This window comes from Balaenoptera borealis, assembly GCF_965194805.1.
Source record: "Balaenoptera borealis genome assembly, chromosome: 11".
Taxonomy (NCBI): domain Eukaryota; kingdom Metazoa; phylum Chordata; class Mammalia; order Artiodactyla; family Balaenopteridae; genus Balaenoptera; species Balaenoptera borealis.
This window is the reverse complement of record NC_138868.1, coordinates 51,030,944-51,052,545: the sequence shown is the minus strand read 5'-3', so window position 1 is coordinate 51,052,545 and position 21,602 is coordinate 51,030,944. Positions and strand designations below refer to the sequence as shown.

At 49.7% G+C, this 21,602-nt stretch overlaps 3 protein-coding genes across 11 annotated transcripts in view; 1 reads left to right on the top strand and 2 right to left on the bottom strand.

The window, feature by feature from the left end:
• The window catches only part of NUMA1 (nuclear mitotic apparatus protein 1), a 74,542-nt gene extending 72,508 nt beyond the window's left edge, over positions 1–2,034 (top strand). For all 6 annotated transcript variants that reach the window (XM_082340286.1, XM_082340283.1, XM_082340285.1 and 3 more), the window contains 4 exons: positions 150–326; positions 483–599; positions 713–934; positions 1,309–2,034. In XM_082340286.1, coding sequence (XP_082196412.1) covers positions 150–326; positions 483–599; positions 713–934; positions 1,309–1,320 — 528 coding nt within the window. In that variant the 3' untranslated portion in view covers positions 1,321–2,034. The remainder of the gene's footprint in view (positions 1–149; positions 327–482; positions 600–712; positions 935–1,308) is intronic.
• Positions 2,035–2,380: 346 nt separating this feature from the next.
• IL18BP (interleukin 18 binding protein) lies at positions 2,381–6,699 on the bottom strand. Its single transcript, XM_082340420.1, is given in 6 exon segments — positions 2,381–2,673; positions 2,675–2,683; positions 2,916–3,063; positions 3,147–3,270; positions 3,935–4,141; positions 4,517–6,699. Coding segments are annotated over 6 exon segments (609 nt in total). The 5' UTR covers positions 4,539–6,699; the 3' UTR covers positions 2,381–2,574.
• Positions 6,700–6,851: 152 nt separating this feature from the next.
• RNF121 (ring finger protein 121) overlaps positions 6,852–21,602 on the bottom strand; it is an 84,762-nt gene continuing 70,011 nt past the window's right edge. For all 4 annotated transcript variants that reach the window (XM_082340366.1, XM_082340367.1, XM_082340369.1 and 1 more), the window contains 3 exons: positions 10,529–10,662; positions 9,790–9,891; positions 6,852–8,216 (listed from right to left, as the gene is read on the bottom strand). In XM_082340366.1, the coding sequence (XP_082196492.1) occupies positions 8,096–8,216; positions 9,790–9,891; positions 10,529–10,662 (357 nt within the window). In that variant the 3' untranslated portion in view covers positions 6,852–8,095. The remainder of the gene's footprint in view (positions 8,217–9,789; positions 9,892–10,528; positions 10,663–21,602) is intronic.

Sequence of the window (21,602 nt, the reverse complement as noted above, 5' to 3'; positions counted from 1 at the left end):
GCCATCGTGCAGGGCGTAGGCGGGGAGCTTTTTGCGATAGGAAGGCTTTAGCTGCTCCACCTGGTAGGCCAGTGAAGAGAGTTCTGGGGCGGTCCTGCTCCGTCTCCAAACAGCTTGGCTCCACCGAACACTTCTTCTACCCCACGCAGCCTTCCCTGAGCCTGCCGACCATCACAGATGAGGAGATAAAAACCGGTGACCCCCGGGAGACCCTGCGCCGAGCCAGCATGCAGCCAACCCAGATAGCTGAGGGTGCTGGCATCACCACCCGGCAGCAGCGCAAACGGGTCTCCTCAGAGCCCCATCAGGGCCCTGGCACCCCCGAGGTGGGTGACGTCGGCTCCCATGTCTTTTCCAGCAGCCACCACGTTCGCAAAGTTGATTAGCGGGGAGGCTCCCGGCTCAGAAGGGGGACGGGTGCTGGTTGGACACGGTCCACTTGTCCTCTTGAGCTGTCAGCTTAACTGTCCTCTTCCCCATAGTCTAAGAAAGCCACCACCTGTTTCCCACGCCCCATGACTCCCCGGGACCGACATGAAGGGCGCAGACAGAGCACTACCGAGGCCCAGAAGAAAGCAGCTCCAGCTGTTGTTAAACAGGTTAGTCAGGGGCTGAAGGGAGACCCTGGAGGGGCCTTGCTGGCAGAGCCCTGGAGCAGCAGGTTGGCCTGGGAGGCCAGTGGCGCCCCCAGTTTGACAGCCCCTCCCTACAGGCTGACCGCCGCCAGTCGATGGCCTTCAGCATCCTCAACACACCCAAGAAGCTCGGGAATAGCCTTCTGCGGAGGGCAGCCTCGAAGAAAGCCCCATCCAAGGCCTCCCCCAACCCCCACAGTGGGACCCGCCGCTCTCCTCGCATCGCCACCACCACAGCCAGTGCCGCCACTGCCGCTGCCATCGCTGCCGCCACTGCCACCCCTCGGGCCAAGGGCAAGGTGGAGGCACTGACAGGGAAGGGAGAGGGTTCGGCTCTTAGGAACCTGGTAGGAGCATGGGCACCTCCCGCCAGCCACCCCGGGGGCTGCTTCCAGGCAGGGCTGAGGTAGGCCGCTGGAGGGTGGGGGCTGAGAGCAGGTGCTCCTGGCCTGGCTCCTTACCGAGGAGAGGACACGACTCCATTTCTCCAGAGAGCACCCAGAGCTGCTCAGGCACAGCCAGCCACTGGTAACCTGAAGGTAGATGGGTCCAGGGCCACACCAAGGAGGGGACCCTAGTCTGGGTGTTGGGGGGCGGGGGGGTTTCCCCAGCCCACTGGTGCAGCCTGGCACCCGAGTCTCCTCCACTGAGTGACTGTCTCTCTCTCTTCCAGGCAAAGCACTAAAGAGCCGGTACCAGTGAGTGGCCCCACCTGTGTCCTTGATGCTGCCCTCGCCTGGTCCTTCTTTTTCTGTCCCTTTCAGTGCCTTCTCTCAGCTCCCAGGCCAACAGTGGCCAAACCCCTATAGACAGTGACGCCTGCCCACACCCCAGCCTGGTACCCGGACCTTCGCCAGGTGAACAGGTGTGTCCTCAAGAGTTGGCCCGGAGCCTGGATAGTCTGGGCCCTCTCCCTGCCTCGCCTCCTGATGTTTTCTTAGAGCAGTCACTTCTCCATCACCATCACAACCAGATTTGGGGCTGGCTTTGAGTGGCTGGGTCCTTGGGCCCAGTCAGTCCTCCTCTCAGCCTCTGGATCTAGAAGGGACCATTGGAGGAGCAGGCCCTGGTCCCTGCTTCTCCCGGTGGCTGGGCCGAGCAAGGGCCCTTGCTTTTGAAGTCCAGGACTGGGCATTGACCTAGTGGGAGCGCCCCACCCCCCAGGTGCTCCCATCCACCCAAGGGCACAGTTGCCCAAAGGATGCTCTTTTCCAGGAGAAATGGGCCCTGTGCCTCGGGGGGGGGGGGGGGCAGCCTTCAGTGGCAGCTCATCGCCTTCCTTCCCCAGATTTCACTGGGGTGGGATTTGGAGTGATGGGAAGGTTTTTAAGGGCCAGGGATGGATCTTTTCTAAATGTTATTAATTACTTGTAAATAAAGTCTATTTTTCTCCCTTGAATGCTGAGATGCCTTGATCTGTGTGGGAAGAGCAGGGAAACGTGGGCGTATTAGAGCAGCGTACCTTTGTCCCTGTGGAGACTCCAGGCCCACATACCTTCTCTCAAATCCCTTCTCCTGGCCTTTCTCAGGCCACAGGATCTTCCCACACTCCTCCATTTCTGGCCTCTGCTCCTGAGGAACATTATGGGCCGGCCTCTTGTCTTCTGAGGGCCTGCGTCCCCTGAATCTGGTTTTGTCTTTACCTTCTGAGTGGCATTCTCTCTCCTCTTCCCATACTCCCTCCTCAGGCCACGTTCTGTGAGTAGAATGATGGCCTAAAGGATAAATGACTGGGCACACATCAGAACGCCACCACTGAAGATCATTTATGAGCACCCGTCGTAGGTCTTGCTGGGGTGACAGAGATACAGCTATGGGTCAGAAGCAGCCTCTCCCCGCATACCTTCCCTGGGACAGTCCATTAAAGGAAACAAATACAAGTCGATGCAGAATGTGGCCTGGGCTGAGAGCGTGTATACCTCAATGAAGAGGTGGCATTTCAACCAGGCTTTGGAGCTTGGGGTTCATTATCAGGATGGTGAGGCTGAGGGGACTTGCTGGAGGATGGGGCTTCTTGTGTCGGGGGGCACGCTTTTCTTCAGCCCAGCCTGGGGGAATGAAGCAAACAAGGATCAGGGCCAAGGTGGGAGTGACATCCCTTGTCACTTTCCTCCAGGCCATGCCTCCCCTGCCTGAATCCTGTTCCTTTTAGTTTCCGCCTCAGGCTCGGGGAATTGGTGGGCATTAGCTGGAGGCTGCTGTGGACAGAGCCCACCCTTTCCTCTCCATGCCAGAGCAGAGCTCCTCCCGTCCCTGGAGTCCCTCCCTCGGGTTCCTCACCCAGAGCTGGGCCAGGACGAGGTGACGCTGGGCAGTCTGCCCAGGATCCGAGAAAACACAGGAGAAGTTGGTGTCTCGCAGGGCTGGGCTGAGCTCCTCCAGCACCAAGGCCCTCCACAGCTGGGTCCTCGTGCCCCTGTGCTCCCGCCTGGAGCAGAAGAGAAGGAACCGCCATGAGAGGACCGTAGGAGGAGGCCTCCCTCCCACCGGCCTCACCGCCGCGCCCCTCACCTGGTGCTGCCCTCCCGCAGCCGGCCCGGGAGGTGCTCAATGAAGGAGCTGTTGCCCAGCCAGTAAAGGATGCTGAAGTGGGGGAAGCGGCTGCAGGCGGTACAGGACAAGGTCAGCGTTCCATCTAGGGACACGTGTGGCTGTTAACCCGTCTGTACAGCAGACCCTCCCCTCTGCCATGCTGTGGCCTGCCCACCCTGCCCAGCTTCCCAGATGCCATGATTCAGGAACCTGGAGTGGAGAGTCTGTTAAGGGGAAGTGCAGTCATCTACCAGGGGACCCCGGCTGAGTAAGAGGAATTTGGGGACGGGTCCTTGGTCTAGGTCCTTGACTCCTGAGCTTTCTTCTTCAGAATGACCCTTTCTAGCACCCAGCTCCAGTGACTCTAGGAGCCCTGGCTGAGGAGACAGCACCAGTAGGCCACCGCTCCTCTGAGGAGGCCAGAGGGCAAGTGGGCTCTGGGAGGAGAGGCTGGGCTTGCAGCCACTGCAGTCAAGGCTCTGGGAGTCCACTGACTGTTCCTTCTGTCTGAATCCTCTCCGCCCCCTTTGACAGGGAGCATCATGGGAGCTGCGAGCTGAGCCCTGTGCCACGCCACACTGGTGATGCTGACGGGGAGAGGGAGAAGTCAGTGCTCAGCCAAGCTGACCTGGTTGGTGGTGGGCTACATGACAGAAGGTTGGGGGACAAGGTGCTCAGAAGCCAGCCCCACCCTTGGTGCCTCCGTGCCCTCAGCCCGCCCTCTGACCACTGTGCCCTCCTGGGCTCCCATCAGAATGGCTCCTTACTCAGTGAGACTTCCACTTCCGGCCAGGTCACCTCCAATGCTGGGCACTGCTTAGCTGTCGGGAGTGCTGGGGGCCGGGAGGGGCAGGTGTCCTTTGCAATCCCAGCTGAGGCAGTGGCAGCTGTAGTGGCCTGAGGCACAGGTGTGGCTCTGGCCAGGTGGGAGACGATGTGCGCACAGAGGAGCAGGGCCCAAAGAGGGCTGGGGTCTGAAGAAAGGACAGTCACAGAGGTCAGCAGCTGTCTGACCTCTGGGGATTGCTCAGCATCCTAGCTCGGATCTTGGCTAGAGAGGGAGTTGCTGCCAGGATGTAAGTCTGGCAGAGATTCTTGGGCTCTGCCCAGGGAACGGGAGAGGCAGAAGGACCCCTCAAGCCCCACCTCTTAGCCCTTTTTGAATGGAGCACAGGGAGACCTTGGACTGGAGCCAGAGCCACAGCATCCGGGCAGAGGCCGAAAGCAACAGCACAGCAGCTGAGGGGAGCCCACCTGGGGGTAAGGCTCAGGGCCAGCCACATGGCTCCACTCTGGTCTCAGGCTGCACCCCACCCCTCCACCCGCACATGCACAGCCCCAGGTCCTACCTGGAATCCAGTTCTGTCTCATGGTCGTGATGCGTGTGTCAGGAGCTGGCGCGCCTGGATCTATATATCTGTGACAACTTCCTCCTCTGTGGGGGAGGCGGGGGAGGAGATGGTGAAAACTGCTTCTCCCACGTCTTCTGAGTGGCTTGCTTAGATCCCAGGCATACGTGTGGCCTTCTTCCTGTGGACTGCACAGCCCCTCCCTACCTCTGATTTTTCAGTGGGCTGCCAGGCACTGCTATTTACTCTGTCCTGTCCACCTGTCCCAACTGACAACTACTGGAGGACTGGCATCGGGCGTAGGATACAGCTCTTCCAGCCCCTAGAAACAAAGCCGGGGATCCCCACCCCAGCTCTTATTACCATCAACATTATACTGGTTACTAGTCCAATCTAACCCCTTCATTACAGGCATGGAAACTGACGCGCAAAGAGGACCAGGGACTTACCTAGTCACAAAGGGAGGTAAAGTTCTCTCCTCTGCCAGAGCTGGTTCTGGGAAGGGCAGGACATAGAGTGAAATCCTTCTGGGAAAGCACTGCCCTCTCCCTTCTACTTCACTTTCATTTTTATTTAACCAGGGAATCTAGAGCAGGCTCTGGCTACCAAGAGAAGGCACACATACATGACAGCAGTCTGAGCCCAGTCCTTAAGGTTCCTGCACACTGCGCCTCTTCCTGAGCCGGAGTTCACAGTGGCCAGGAACCTTCTTGCTAGCCCCCAGGCCCCCCGCTCTCCAGATGGTATCAGCCTGGGGTCTTTAACCTTCCTCAGGCCCACCCTCCCAGGGGCACACAGGGCATGAACCAACGAAGGAGTCTCTCACACATGAATTCTTCCATCCCAGCCAACGGTCAGGACTTTGGTGTCCACCTTCGCTCTTCTACGTGAACACGCTTCCTGCTTCTTCCTTCACAGCCACACCATATTCAAAAGGACAACTCTCCTAGTCACTGGAGACCCCAAGCTGGATCACTCTGACTATTTCAGACTCAGTGTCACACCAGCCCATCCACATCCTGGCCGTTCTCAGGCTCCCCACCTCCCTTCAACCACCAACCCAACAACCACCCATCACTCCCATGAATCCTTCTCACTTCTGTCCTCCCAGCCCCTTGGCCAGAGCTACAGATCTAAGTTCACCAGGAAGTCTAGATTCCCCCTACCTGGCTCGCAGGAAGCCCTGAAAAACCCTCCTTTCCGGAATCCCCCCTTTTCGGAGCTCCACAGCTCAGCTCAGCTGCGTCTGGCCCCACCTGAGCCACACCATGGGAGCTACACTGAGAGCACCTCCAGGCCTCGTGGGCAGGAACCTCTCAGACAAGACGAGCACTTGGAACACAAGCTGGAGTGCTGGACCTAAGGGGAGGAGAGGGCGCTTCCCAGGGTAAGAGGGAGCGTACCCAGCACTGACTCGAGCAACTGTGAAGGACCAGACCTGTGTCTGGGATCAGGAGGATGGGAGGCTAGGGACAGAGCCAGGGAGGCCAGGAGGTGGAATTAGGTTTGGAAGATGTGTCAGAACACTGCTGTAATCCCAAGGGTTTTGTGTGCGTGTCGTGTGCGTGTACCTGTGTATGTATAAAAACCAGACTCATTCCCAATTAGACGTGGAGACTAAAAGTCAACTCCTCTTCTCCAGGGCTCTAGCTGACATTTTCATCTTCCCAGTTCCTCCCCCACCGCCTGCTCCAGGAGCTTCTGTGCTGTTAGATGCAGAGAAACTCCTCCTTAGGAACACCAGTGTCTCCAGCAGTTAGGTCAGGAGGCAAGGCTGCCCAGGACTTCAGAGACACAGTCTTTTGGGGAAGGGGGTGGGGATGCGAGGGAGAGGAGGCAGGACTCTACCTGTGAGTGTAACCAAGGCCAGAGGCGGGCTGCTGGGAGGTCATGGGACTCAGGACTGTTGAAGTATGAAGAGACAGCCTTGGACAGCCTGGCCTCAGTTCTCACATGAGCCTGATGCAGGGGTAGGGGGAACAAAAGTGAAAGGATGCTCTCTGTCGCCATTCCACTCTCTGAGGATGAGCCCACTGGCATGGGGACCTCGGAAGCCACAGCTGGGTAAGAGAAGCCAAAGCTGAGAGTGACCCGCGAGAGGGGTGGTGGTGGCAGGGCACTGACCTCAGGTGGTGAGGACAGTCACCCAGCGATGGCGCAGGGCACCTTCTGCTACAGGAAGAAAGCCTGGCATTCCACCTTGCTCAGGGATGTTGGGCAGGGCCAACCACCCCCAGGCCGCGGCTCTCAAAAGGGAAGAGCAAGAGGCAGCAAGGGCCAGGCACCCCCGGGGACTGCAGGGAAAGAGGTGTGATGAAGAAAAGCAAGATGGATGTTCAGCTTTCCAACCCAGCTCACGGAGCTTTATTCAGAATGGATGACAAGATCCTGCTTGGTTCTTACTGCACTTGAAGGGCCATATTCCCTAGGAACCCAGCATGGAAGGCCCACGTTTGCCCTCCCACTTCCTTCAAAACTCCTAGGACCAGAGCTGGGGCCTACCTGGAACCCCTTTTCAGAACCCGTACTTACCTGGGCCTGACCCTCTTCCCACCCACCTCACCACTAGTGTTGCCAGGCCCAGGCAGGACTCATGGATGACAAGGCTGACATGAGGATATTCCTTGGGCTGGGAATCCCCTGGCAGCTTCAAGGGAACAATGTCTGACCACAGGAAGAAGTCTCACATCTGTCATAGTTCTTCTACCGCACACACACACACATGCACGCACGCACACACACGCGCGCGCGCTCTCACTCCGGCTTTCAGGGAAGGAAGTGATGTGGCAGTGGCCTTCAGCACGTGTCACCACTTCTGGGCAGAGGATCAGCTTGCACAAGCGGCCCTCAATCACCGCTGCCAGCAGTAACTCCTGTGGCCCAACTATGTATAGATGGTCTCTGTTCTTGGCTGAGTACAGCCCCGTTTAGTGGCAGGTTCCCCAAGCTGCTACAGCTCTGGTCACCCCCACACAAATCCCCGGTGAATTCCGAGGTCCTAGAGCTTCCCTTGCTGCAAAAGTTATGACAAGGTTCCACTTGTCTCCACCAGCCTACGGCCCCCAACAGGGAAGACGGAGTCAGACAACGCCCACCTGTGGCCTTAGCCAGGGAGGACGGAGGGCACCTCACCCCTCAGTGCTCATCAGTGGCACTGGCCGGAGCTCCCTGGCTCTTCCACACTGAGTGTACCAGGCTCAAGCCCCACATATGGAAGGAGGTGGGCTGGGGCTCTCAGCCAGAGAAGAGGTGGCTCCTTTACACCAAAAATGTTGTGGCTCTGCTCCTGCCCTGCTCAAGCAGGGAGGCTGAGGCCTGGAGGAATTGGGGCAATTCCTATGCTCCACAATAAAAAAGGTTTTTAAATATATTCATCAAAATAGTTTTCTTTTAAAAAGCCCCCCACTGCTGACAACCCCACCTGCTGGCTCTCCATCATATCCCTCCCCAGCCCGGACACAGCCGGAGGGGTCCTGAGTGGCCTGAGTGCCCCTTTGAGTCTTTCCCACCCAGGAGGTCTTGGAGGGCAGGGAGGAGAGTGCCCTGAGGTCCATGGTGGGTGGATGCTCTTCTTCCTGACTATTCCAGGCCCAGGATATAGTTGATGCCTTGCACCAGGCCAATGATGACAGGCTGCCAGGCTACCAAGTATCGAAGCCAGTCCAGCAGTTGCCCGTACATGACATGAGGCCTCTCCCAGCTGTCATGGCGTCAAAGAAAAGAGGTTACGTGTTTGAGTTGCTAAGGTTGGTCTAGGGGATGGGTGAGAGGGTCTGCCTACACTTTCCAGATGCTCCACAGAAATGGGCCTACAAAGAAAGGAAGCTGCTTTCTAGAAAGCCCCACCCAGCCTCTCTATGTTGGAATGCAGGGTTAAACCCAGAGAATGGGGGCAGGAGGGCAGAGGGGACCAGTGCAGAAGATCGGACAGATGCGGGAGAGGGTGGAGGGGTGAAACTAAGCTCTCCATGACCAACATGCAGACAGGGCTCCGCACAACCTTCTAAGATTGGACCGCCAGTATGCCCGAGACTGCTGTAGATTATGGGTGATGATGGCTTCAGGGAGGCGAGGAGTGGGATAAGGTAACCCAAAGGTTCTTGCAATGTCCAAAATGGGAGGTTTTCTAGGTCAAGGAAGGGATTGAGTCTCGGGACAGAGGCATGAGGGGGCAGAGCAAGAGGCTGGTCATAGGGGATAACCCCAGGCAAAGGCTCTAAGGAATCCCCACCCAAGGGCACTGAGCACCAGGCCCTACTGAGGCCAAGCGGCCCCTGGAGATAAGTCCCTTCCTTTCACTTTACAGCTAACTGCCGGGCAAGACATGGAGAGGGAGCCTGGGAAGCCAGCTCCAGGGAAAGCACAGGTTGAACCTCATGAGACTATGGGGAATCCCTCTGAAGGCATCAGAAGGCACAGCCGGGCCCAGTCCTGAGAACTAAGGGAAGCCCCAACCCTCAGCTTGACCATGGAGTTACTAAACTGTTCCTGAACTAGACCCTGGAAGAACCAAGCAAGGAACCTTAAAGGGGAACACAGTGGCCCCGCACGGCCCAGCTAGTGTCCAGGGGACAGGGAACCCTGGCGCAGAGAGGAAGGGCAGCTGGGAGAAGTCTCTGGATCCCAGGGGAAATGGGGGCGGGGGGTGGGGGTGGCCGAAGAAGTGGCTGGGCACTTTCTGACAGACAGGCTGCGGGGAGGAAGCGGAGGCTGAAGGCAAAGTGGGGAGGGCTGGTCAGGTAGGGAGGGGCAGCTCAGAGGAGCACAGGTCCTGTGTTCAGGTGGATGGGGACAGGGGCCCCTGCCATCCCTGTACCTTGCAGGCCCTGCACAGGCACAGAGCTGGTCTCCAGCCCTGCCTGTCACAGGTAAGGCACTACCCATTAGCTATATCACCTTGAACAAATTATTCAATCTTTAAACTGTTTCACTGGTAAAAAGAGGATAATATTACCCAGGTCATAAAGCTCTAGAGAATCAAGTGAGCTAATACAAGTAAAGCACTTAGCACAGTGCCAGGCACATAGTAAGCAAGCAGTAAATGGTAGCTGCTATCACCACCGATTTACCCTTGAGGAGTCCTGAACCAAGAGGAGAAGCTGAGCTGCTGGTCCTGCCCCACATCCCACCCACTTCCCGAGACCACAAGCCGCATGGACTGGTGGGCAGCAGCCAGGCTGGGGGCAGGACAGAGGGCCCCAAGACCCACCCAACTGCAGGCCAGTACTTTCTTACCACTGCCCACTCCCAAAAAGAACCCAAACAAAGGATACGGGTTGCTGAACATCCTCTTGAGGTCTACCTTCTCTTTGCAGTAGGGACACGTCTGCTTCTTTCCCACAATGCACCAGCCGCGGATGCAGAACTCGTGGAATCTGAGCACCACTGGTCAAGGGAAATGGTGGGCGGCCAGGATGGCACTCCAGCCCCATGCCGGTCTTCAAGGTGCCCAGGCCCTAGCTCTGGAGGAAGGTTCAAATCCTGGCTTCACCTCTTATCAGTTGTATAATCTTGGGCAAGTCCCTTCTCTCTGACCCTGCTTCGTCATACGTGAAGTGAGGATAATGAACTCTGCCTTACAGGGCTGTTATGGGGCAAAACGGAGATAACATATGGCATTGAATGGGAGCTGAGTAAGGACATGGTAAATGTCACAAGTGCTATTCAGGCAGATTTGATTCTGAAACTGAGGGAGCCAGTTAGAGGATGTTCCTCCCCTGTGACTGACCCAGTCCTGGGGCAGCTAGTGCAGCTGCAGGCTCCTTTCTGATCCAGCCAGGCTACGTGTAAGAGTGGCTCCCGTCTGTGAGAAGGAGCAAAGGAGGCAGCCGTTTCTACTCCTGGGGGTCGGCTTCCCTAGCAGAGGACATCACCCAAATGTCTGCTTCTTGTGACTCCCCTACCCTCAAAGGTCTGGACAGCACGCCCAGGGTCATGACCACCCCCTTCCCTCCCTGACTGGAGTGTGCACGTGGCAAGAGAGACGTGCCCCAGGAGCTCCAGGCAGGATACACATGATTGCAAGACAGCCTATACGTGTTCTCGATGATGCCCTCTTCACTGACATCCACAAAGATCTGCTGCCCACACACGGCACACACACTGTCCGAGAGGTGTTTGGTGGGCATGCCCGACTCACTGTAGAACTGGGAGAGAAGAGCAGGAGGAAAAGACAGAAAAGACGTGAGAATCAGCCAAAGTGGGAAGGTACCACAGAGGCCTTAGGTCTTCTATAGAGGAGGCGACATGGCAGGGCGAGTCCCAGAGCTAGAGAATATCTCATACACCAGATAGCCCTCATCTTTGCTGGGCAGATGGGGTGAAAGGAAGTCAGATCTGATAGGACCTGAATACTGGGAGGGTCGGCATCAGGGACAAGGAGAATGGGAAAAAGAAGGGCTCAGGGCTGGTGATTGGGAGCTACATCAGCGAAGCCACTCTGCAGCCAGATTATGGTTCCATCAGAGATGGGAAACATCTCTTCTCCAAGATTCAAAACAGTGAAACATCTGATGCAACGCTGGTTTGGTGACAAGGGCATTCTCAGACACTTGTGGCAGCAGCAAAAGAGGTTCAACCCTTCTGGACAGCATTTGGCATGATGTCTCTAACTGTCACACAATTTAACCCATTAATTTCACCTTAAGGAATTTAAAGAAGGAGTAAAAATATCAAAAAAGCTTCATGCAGGGCTTCCCTGGTGGCGCAGTGGTTGAGAATCTGCCTGCCAATGCAGGGGACACGGGTTTGAGCCCTGGTCTGGGAAGATCCCACATGCCGCGGAGCAACTAGGCCCGTGAGCCACAATTACTGAGCCTGCGCATCTGGAGCCTGTGCTCCGCAACAAGAGAGACCGCGATAATGAGAGGCCCGCGCACCGCGATGAAGAGTGGCCCCCACTTGCCGCAACTAGAGAAAGCCCTCGTACAGAAATGAAGACCCAACACATAAAATAAAATAAAAAATAAAATAAAAATAAATAAATAAATAAATAAACCCAAAGTTAAAAAAAAAAAAGCTTCATGCATACAGATACTCATTTAAGTGTTATTTATAATTAAAGAAGCAAAGAGTTTGGCAATCCCTCAAAAAGTTAAATGTGGAATTACCATATGACACAGCAATTCCATTCTTAGGTACATACTCCTAAAGAATAAAAACAGAGACTAACCACACACTTGTATACCAATGCTCACAGCAGCATTATTCACAAATAGCCAAAAGGTGTAAACAACCCAAGTGTCCGGAAACAGAAGCATGGATAAACAAAATGGGGTCTATCCCTCCAATGAAATGTTATTCAGTCATAAGAGTAATGAAGTTCTGATACACGCTACAACGTGCAGGCACCTTGGAAATATTACACTAAGTAAAATAAGTCAGACACAAAAGGATAAACATTGTATGTGATTCCATTTATATAAAATATCTACAATAAGCAAATTCATAAGACAGAAAATAGATTAGAGGTAACCAGCGGTGGGAGGAGGAAATGGGGAGTTACTGCTTAATGGGCACAGTCTCTGTTTGGAGTGATGAAAAATTGTGGAAGTAGACAGTACACTTAAGGATGGCTAAAATGGTGAATTTTACATTACATATATTTTATTAAAAAAATAGTAAAAAAACAAAAACAAAAACAAGCAAAGAAATGGAAATAACCATAAATGACCAACAATAGAAGAATGCCTCAATAAATTATACTCAAGGGACTAGAGAGGTAGTGGGTCAACTGAAGCTTGAGATATAACACTGAGTGTCGAAAGCAGGGTACAAAATTGGAGGCACAGTATTATTGGTACATATATATGTAAAGACAATCCAAATCTATCAAAAGATCAGAAGGAAACGTATGAGAATATTCACACCAGTGATGTCTTGGTAGTAGGATTATATGTGATTTTTTTTTCTTTTGCTTATTTTTCTGTACTCAAATTTTCCTTAATGAACATATATTACAGGCAAACCTCAGAGATATTGAGGGCTCGGTTCCAGAACACCACAACAAAGCAAGTAGAGTTTTTGGTTTCCCAGTGTATTTAAACGTTAGGTTTATACTTACTGTAGTCTATTAAGTGTGCAACAGCATTATGTCTAAAAAACCAATTACAATAACATCAAAGATCACAGGTCATCATACAAATATAATAATAATGAAAAAGTTCAAAATATTGTAAGAATCACCACAATGTGACACAGAGACACAAAGTGAGCAAATGCTGTTGGAAAATGGTGCTGATAGACTTGCTTGATGCAGGGCTGTCACAAACCCTCAATTTGTAAACAAAACAAAACAAACACAATTATCTGCGAAGCGCAATAAAGGAAAGCACAATAAAACAAGGTATGCCCATACTTTAAAAGATTATGTATTACCATGGTTAATCACAATGGATAACCAATTCCATGCTCCAAAAAGAAATTCCAAATTTTGCATACTTTCCTTGTGGTTTATTGTTAAATAGCTACAGAGCATTTCCCCTTCACCCCAAGGAGAAAAGACTTGAATTTTATTTGTTGAAATAGTCTAAGACCTATTGTGTTTTTTTCTTTGCACTGTCCTAAAAATTATGGTAAAACACACATAACACAGAATTTACCATCTTAACTATTTTAAAATATACAGTTCAGTAATGTTAATAAGTATATTCACATTGCTGTGCAGCTAATCTCCAGAACTTTCACATCTTGCAAAACTGTAAAATGAATTTTTAGAAAGGAGTCTGCATTTATTATTACAATTTTATCTGTACCTATAAGGGAAATAGATTATACTTAGCCTTTTTGTATTTTCTTAACTTGAGTTTGCTCTGTTTTTTTATTTCCAAGCAACTGTCTTCTGAAAAAGCCACAGACCTGAAGCTGGGTGAGGGATAGCAGTGGAGGAGGGGTGGGCATACAGGTGCTGGGATAGGGAGTAGGGAGGACGGTGACAGCCAGATCAGACACAGCTACACCTGCCAGAACCTCTGCTCAACATGGGGGCATCTCTGACTCCAAGCTGCCCTTCTCCAAGAGAGAAATGGCCTCTCTTGACTCCCAAGAGTCCTCAAGTGTAGAAGGTAGAGCCACACCACCCCAAGAATCCATGAATAGAGAGCTTCCTGCCTTCACCCCCACCTCACCGTCTTACAAAACTGTCTGAAGTGGCTCAAGGTGAGCTCGTTACTATCACAGAACACCAGAGCAGCCCCGTCCCTGGGGAAACCAAAGCCCAGAAAGGAAAGAAACTAGCTGTGACGAGAACCCAGCCCCTCTGACTCCTAACCCAAGTTCTACCCAAGATGTCCATTAACATCTGCTGAACGCTGCAGAAAGATCAGCTACTTAGCTCACTGAGGGCCAGTAATTCAAAAGGTTCTGATATGTTTATCGAGAGTGCAAAAGGATAAGCAAGAGTTAGGGCAGAGCCAAACCTGTGGGAGCCCACTAACTGCAACTCTCCAAAGCTGGAATCTGAATGTAAGTGTTGAGGGGACCTCTGAGAAACACTTCTCCAGTGCTCAAGAGGCTTATGGCTCTGAAATATGTCTGGCTTAGAATTTCTAGGCACATCAACTGAACAGAGAGAAAAGAGGCCGAGAAGTCTGGGTCCAGCTCTGGCACTGAGTCCCTGCACAATCATGCAGCACAGGAACATGGTCACTCACTCTGGCCCACAGCGTTGGCAGTGAAATAAGTGGGAACGCCTCAACTCAGGGGATGGGTGAGAGTTCTGAGGAAGAGCTTTACCTCAAATCATCCCTGAGTTCTGCCCCAAGACACTGGGGCAAGGGATACAGGTGCAAGAGAACTTGGATGAGGTAATGAGAGTAGGAGGGACGCCCAGGAAAATGTCTATTAGGCCCCTAGCTTCTGGAGTTCTCCCCGCAAGCTAATGTGGCAACAGCCTGGCAGGGTCAAATCCCACAAAGTTTCAACAAAGTTATCAGGTAAGCCTGTCAAGTCAGGAAGGGCCCAGCAACCCCACAGAGACTGTATCAGGAGGCACTGAGGCTGAGTAGGGTAAAGTACAGGGAGGCAGATTTCAGTTTAACCTCAAGATGCCTCAGTGTGGAAAGGGCTCAAGGGGCCACATAATTTGTCAGGATTAGACACACTGCATTTCCATCCTCTGTCACTTACTATCTTGATGACCTTGAGCAAGCCACCCAAACTCTTCTTTCCTTCCATCAGAATATATTGGGCACCTACTAAGTACCAGCCACTGGACTGGGTCCTTGGGCTAGAATGCTAGAAAAACACAGACTTGGCCTCTGTCCTCATGAAACCTACAGCTAGGGGAGACTGACATTAAAAAAATAAGTATTTGAGGAAAAAGAGGAAAAAGAACAAAGCAGGAATCATAACCCTCTCAGACTTCAGACAATACTACAAAGCTACATAATCAAAACAGTGTGGTACTGGCACAAAAACAGACATACAGATTAGTGAAACAGAATAGAGAGCCCAGAAAAAACCCACATACCTATGGTCAATTAATCTTCGACAAAGGAGGCAATAATATAAAATGGGAAAAAGTCAATTTCTTCAGCAATTGGTGCTGGGAAAGTTGGACAGCTGCATGTATATCAATGAAGTTAGAACACTCCCTCACACCATGCACAAAAATAAACTCAAAATGGCTTAAAGACTTAAACATAAGATATGACACCATAAAACTCCTAGAAGAGATCATAGGCAAAATATTCTCTGACATAAATCATACCAATGTTTTTCTTAGGTCAGTCTCCCAAGGCAATAGAAATAAAAACAAAAATAAACAAATGCAACCTAATCAAACTTACGAGCTTTTGCACAGCAAAGGAAACCATTTAAAAAAACCCAAAAAGACAACCTACAGAATGGGAGAAAATATTTGCAAACAATGCAACCGACAAGGGCTTGATTTCCAAAAAATACAAACAGCTCGTACAACTCAACAACAAAAAAACAAACAACCCAATGGAAAAATGGGCAGAAGACCTAAATAGACATTTCTCCAAAGAAGACATACAGATCAGGACTTCCTTGGTGGCACAGTGGTTAAGAATCCGCTTGCCAATGCAGGGGACACAGGTTCAATCCCTGATCCGGGAGGATCCTACATGCCACGGAGCAACTAAGCCCGTGCTCCACAACTACTGAGCCCATGTGCCACAACTACTGAAGCCTGTGCTCCACAACAAGAGGAGCCACTGCAATGAGAAACCCACGCACCGCAACGAAGAGTAGTCACCGCTCGCTGCAACTAGGGAAAGCCCATGTGCAGCAACAAAGACCCAACGCAGCCAAAAATAAATAAATAAAATAAATAAATTTATTTAAAAAAAAAGATATACAGATGGCCAATAGGTACATGAAAAGGTGCTCAACACTGTTAATTATTAGAGAAATGCAAATCAAAAATACAATGAGGTGGGCTTCCCTGGTGGTGCAGTGGTTAAGAATCTGCCTGCCAATGCAGGGGACATGGCTTTGAGCCCTGGTCCAGGAAGATCCCACATGCCACGGAACAACTAAACCCGTGCGCCACAACTACTGAAGCCTGTGTGCCCTAGAGCCCGTGCTCCGCAACAAGAGAAGCCACCGCAATGAGAAGCCTGCACACCACAATGAAGAGTAGCCACCGCTTGCCACAACTAGGGAAAGCCCACGTGCAGCAACAAAGACCCAGAGCAGCCAAAAATAAATAAACAAATTAATTTAAAAAAAAAAGAAACATCTCCAGTGCCTCTTCCTGTGTGATTCTTCTTTATAAAAAAACAAAAAACAAAACAAAACCAACAAAAACTACAATGAGGTACCACCTCACATCGGTCAGAATGGTCATCATCAAAAAATCTACAAACAATAAGTGCTGGTGTGGAGAAAAGGGAACCCTCTTACACTGTTCGTGGGAATGTAAATTGGTGCAGCCACTATGGAAAACAGTATGGAGGTTCCTCAAAAAACTAAAATTAGAGTTGTCACATGATCCAGCAATCCCACTCCTGGGCATATATCCAGACAAAACTATAATTCGAAAAGATACATGCACCCCTTATGTCCACAGCAGCACTATTTACAACAGCCAAGACATGGAAACAACCTAAATGTCCATCAACCGATGAATGGACAAAGAAGATGTGGTACATACATATACAATGGACTATTACTCGGCCATCAAAAAGAATGAAATAATGCCATTTGCAGCAACATGGATGGATCTAGAGATTATCATACTAAGCAAAATAAGTCAGAAAGAGAAAGACAAACACCACGTGGTATCACTTATATGTGGAATCTAAAATACAATACAAATCAATGTATCTATGAAACAAAAACAGACTCACTCACAGGTATAGAGAACAAACTTGTGGTTGCCAAGGGGTAGGGGGGATAGGGGAAGGAAGGAACGGGAGTTTGGGATTAGAAGAGGCAAAATATTATATATAGGATGGATAAAAAACAAGGATAAACAAGGTCCTACGTATAGCACGGGGAACTATATTCAATTTCCTGTGACAAACCACAGTGGAAAAGAATATGAAAAAACTGAGTCACTTTGCTGTACAGAAGAAATTAACACAACATTGTAAGTCAACTATACTTCAAAAAAATTTTTTTAATTTATATAAAATGAGAACTAATTATTTAAAAGGCTAAAATAAGAATTATTTAAAAGGCATTAAAAGGGCTATCAAAGAACACTGCAATGAAGGGGTTTCCCAACTAAACCTAGGTCATCTGAGGAGGCTTCCTCAAGGGAGTGGCGTTTTAGGCTGAGAGGTAAAGGACAGGTGGGAGTTAATAAGATGAAGAGAGGCAGAAGTGACAAGAGGAGGCCCTGGGGCAGGAAGGACCTGGTGCACTTGAGAAACTGAAAGGAACCTAATACTCTTATGGCTGCATGGAGGATCTTGGACTTGAAATGAGAAGTCATCTAAAGGCTTTATTTAAGTACGGAGTAACATGATCAGACTCATATTTTAAAAGAGCACTCTGTCTTCTGTGTGAAAAATGGATTGGAGATGAGGCCAAAATGGATTCAGAGACCAGCTAAGAGACAGTTACAATTCTTTAAATGCTGTATGGGGGTCCGAGCTAAGGTGATGTCTTGGGCTAATTTGATGGCAGTAAAAATTGAGAGAAGTGGACAGACTGTTGATACCAAAGAGACAGCTGAATAGTAAAGGTCTGGAGTTCAGAAGAGAGTTTTGGATTAGAGATCTGGAAGCCGTGGAAGAAGAAAAGGGAAATACCTAGGCGAAGAGCAGAGATGGTTTAGCCTTGAGCTCAGAGGAACAATAACATTTAAGGGGATGGAAAGTTAGCAGAGGAGACAGAATATACCAGAGAGACAGAAAGAAAACCAGGACAGTGTAATGTCACAAAATCCAAGGGGGGAAAACCTTTTTAAGAAGGAAGCAGTGCTGAGTCAACTGTGCTGATGACTGCTGAGATCAGAATCAATCCACCAGAATGAGTGACACAGAGTCACCGGTGACCTGAGTAAGAGTCACTTCAGAAGAAGGGCATGAGCTGAGGCCAGTTAGAATGGGCCAAGGATAAGTGAAAGGTGATAAAAAAGGAAACAGGAACTTTCTACAACTTTAGCTGTGAGTGACAGGAAATGGCTCAGTAGCTAGAAGTGAAAGTGGGTCAAAAAAAGGGTATTTTTGAAAAAGAACACTTAAAAGGTTAATGGGAAGAGCCCAGTAGAGGGAGAAGGTGAAGTCATGGGTGAGAAAGGAAGTCAACAGCATATCGGGTCCCTGAGCAGGCAGGAGGTGTGGAATCCAGAGCACAGGGAGGGCTGGCCTCTGATGGGAGAAAGAACACTTATTCCACTGTTACTGGAGGGAAGGAGAAGATGGGTGCAAACAGGAGTAGATCTGTAGATACGGTGTCAGGAATTGTGGGGATTCCTGTTTGGTTTCTAGTTGCTCAGGAGGCGAGGTCATCTGCTGAGAATGAAGCGACAGAAGGAAGGGGTGTGAGAGGTTTGAGAGTAGAGAAGGTTTGAAACAGGTTACTCAAAGTGGGAGAGTAATAAGCTCTTCAGATGAACAGAGTCAGATTTCTCCTTTGTAGGACAGGAACACTACCCCCGGCCTCACATGGTATTAGGAAGACACACTGAGAAAACACACAAAACCCCAGCACAGGAGTTTGTATGTGGTAGGTGCTCAGGATGTATGAGTTCTAATCCACACCACTGACCATCACAGGAAATGTGTGCCATGAAAGCCTAGTGGGCTCTTCTGGGCCACCCCCTTGACTAGTAAGGAGACTAATGCCCAAGGAGGAAAGCCTCACTTGAGGCCAGAGAGAGCTGGTGGCAGGGCTGAGCTGGCTCCCAGTCAGTTCAAGTAGATGATTTCAGAAATACCTGTTGAAAAACTGAATAAAATACCCATTTCCAGGATTATAGTGGAGGAGATTCCATATCACAGAGTGGTCTAAGGTGGCTTCAGACAATAGATGGTGTTAAGAGAGAACTGGCAATTACTCATGGTTGATGATTTGTCTATGTCTTGCTTTGTGTGTTGAGTATGATGAAGATACAAAGACAAATTCTACAAGGACCCTGTGCTCCAGGTGATTACAGACATAAAATACGTGGTTGTACAGCACAGCAGGACTGTATAGTAGGTACTTAATAAATGGTAGCTATCATCATCATCATCATCATCATCATCATCATCATCATCATCTTCATCATCATCATCATCATCATCATCATCATCATCATCATCATCATCATGTGAGTGTTTGCCATGGGCCAGGCTATTCTGCAAAGTGCTTGACATTAACCCATTTGTTCCTTACCACAATTCTATAAGGCTGGCAATATTATTACAGCTAAGAAAACAAGATCAGAGTGGTAAAGCAACTTGCTCAAGAGTATACAGATAATTAGAAGTGGAGGAGAATTTGAAACCAGGTCTGTCTGATTCTAACCTCCTGGATCTTTCTACTACTTCAAGTCAGATGAATGAGGAGATAGTCCTGTCCTCACGTTATCTGGGGCTGCTGAGGATCCACGAAGCAGTAAATCTGGGGCACAGCAATTTGCTCAGGAGATAGAAATGTGAGGCAGGACACCTGGCCCAATGCAGCACAAACAATGTGTTACCACCCTGCCTGCCCAATCACTCTCGCAGAGGAGGAAGCCCCAGAAATAAGCTTATTTCACAATTCCCCACTCCACCACCTCTACCCCACCCAACCCCACCCCAACATGACTTTTGGGTGTGAATGGAAACTAGACTGACTGGCTGTCACAAGCTTATGACCTCACAGTAACCAGCTGGAAAACACAGACACCATCCATGATTCCCTTGAATCGACCTGACTCAACAAAACAGTTACAAATTTCTCCAAGTGAGGCAAAACAAACAGCTATTCTACTCTAAAAAGAGTAGTGCAGAATAGTCTAAAAGGAATTGAGAATGCTTGTTAATACAATTATAAAACATCATGGTTTTATTTCTAGGAATTGTGAAATTAATTAATTACAGATCTTTTTAGGTCAAACTACTCCCAGAGGTGGACCAAGAGATGAATCAGACCTAGTTCCTGACCTGGTAACAGCTCCAAAATCAACTTTGACTCTCTGGGATAGAAGCTGTGATCACAGAACATACAAAAGACTAGGAAAAATAAGCAGGACTGAAAATGTGGTATATACACACAATGGAATATTATTTAGCCTTAAAAAGGAAGGAAATTCTGACACATGACACATAGGTAAACCCTGAAGACATTACGCTAAGTGAAATAAGCCAGTTACAAAAGACAAATACTGCATATGAGTCCACTTATATGAGGCATCTAGAGTGGTCAAATTCATAGAGACAGAAAGTAGAATGATTGTTGCCAGGGCTGGGAGAGTGGGGATTGGGGAATTATTGTTTAATGGGTATAAAGCTTCAGTTTTGCAAAATGAAGAGTTCTATGGATGGATGATGGTGACAGTTGAAGAACAATGTAAATGTATTAACGCTACTGAACTGTACACTTTAAAATGGTTAAGATGGTATGTTATGTGTATTTTACCACAATAAAAAAAAAAACAACTAGGGCTGCTACTGGAAGTGGGCTGTGGTGCTAGTAAGGGCTGCACTCAGTCACACTCTGTACATTGTAGATGGTTGATAAATAACTGTTGCTTTAATAAATAAATGAATGAGTTGGCCAATGAATGCGTGGAAAGCTGGAGTCTCCTGGCTTCCTCGAATTGCCCTCCCCAAAGCACTGATCAGATTTTGGCTTCCAGGCCAGCAATATTCTTTAAATTCAGGTTGTTGTGGCTCAGGGGCCCAGGTGTTCCTGAGCAGACCAAGGCCCACTTGACCAAAGACATGCGCAGAAATAACAGAGTCTTGGATTTCTCAGGGTTGGAAAGCACTCCAAGGTAGTGCAATCTATCCCTTTATCCCATGTTGGAGTCTCTTCTCCCATATTCCTGCCTGGTCTAATCTCTTGGCATCCTGAGTCCTAGCAGAAGGCCTGTCACTAAGTCTCAGCAATATTTGCTAAGAGTATTAGAAAACAACAAATGCGTTAACTCCTGGTGACTCACCCAGTACTATCACAAGCCATCCTAGTCTTCCTATGACCCCCCAAGACGGGAACCTGGGGAAACAGCAAACTGCTTGTCTATAGTCAGGATCAGCAAGGTCACATTCTGTTGGACAGTTTTCAGAGTGACTCCTCTGAAAGAGACAGTTGGATAGAGTGGCTCCTCTGAAAAGGAAAGCCATTCTCAATGTCAATTACCTACGGAAGAGGTAGATCCTCATGTAAGATACCCTGTGGTATAGGGGAGGGGCAGCATTATTTTTGTCAGGAACACAGGCTCTAGGTCTAGGCATCTGGAGGATTATAGTTGTCCAGATGTGGATTCTAGGTGGTGGGTGCTAAGATGACACCCAGTATACAAAGGTAGGCTGAGAGTTAGATGAAGCAGGTCTGAAAACCCTGGAAAGCAGGCAGCCTGATAACTCAGATCAACCTCATTCAAATACTCACAGTTTATTTTCCTGTTATTCATCCTCAACCCTTTAATAAAGTCCGACGTGACTGTTTGATTCTTATGTTCTGTGCTAAGAGGTACAGG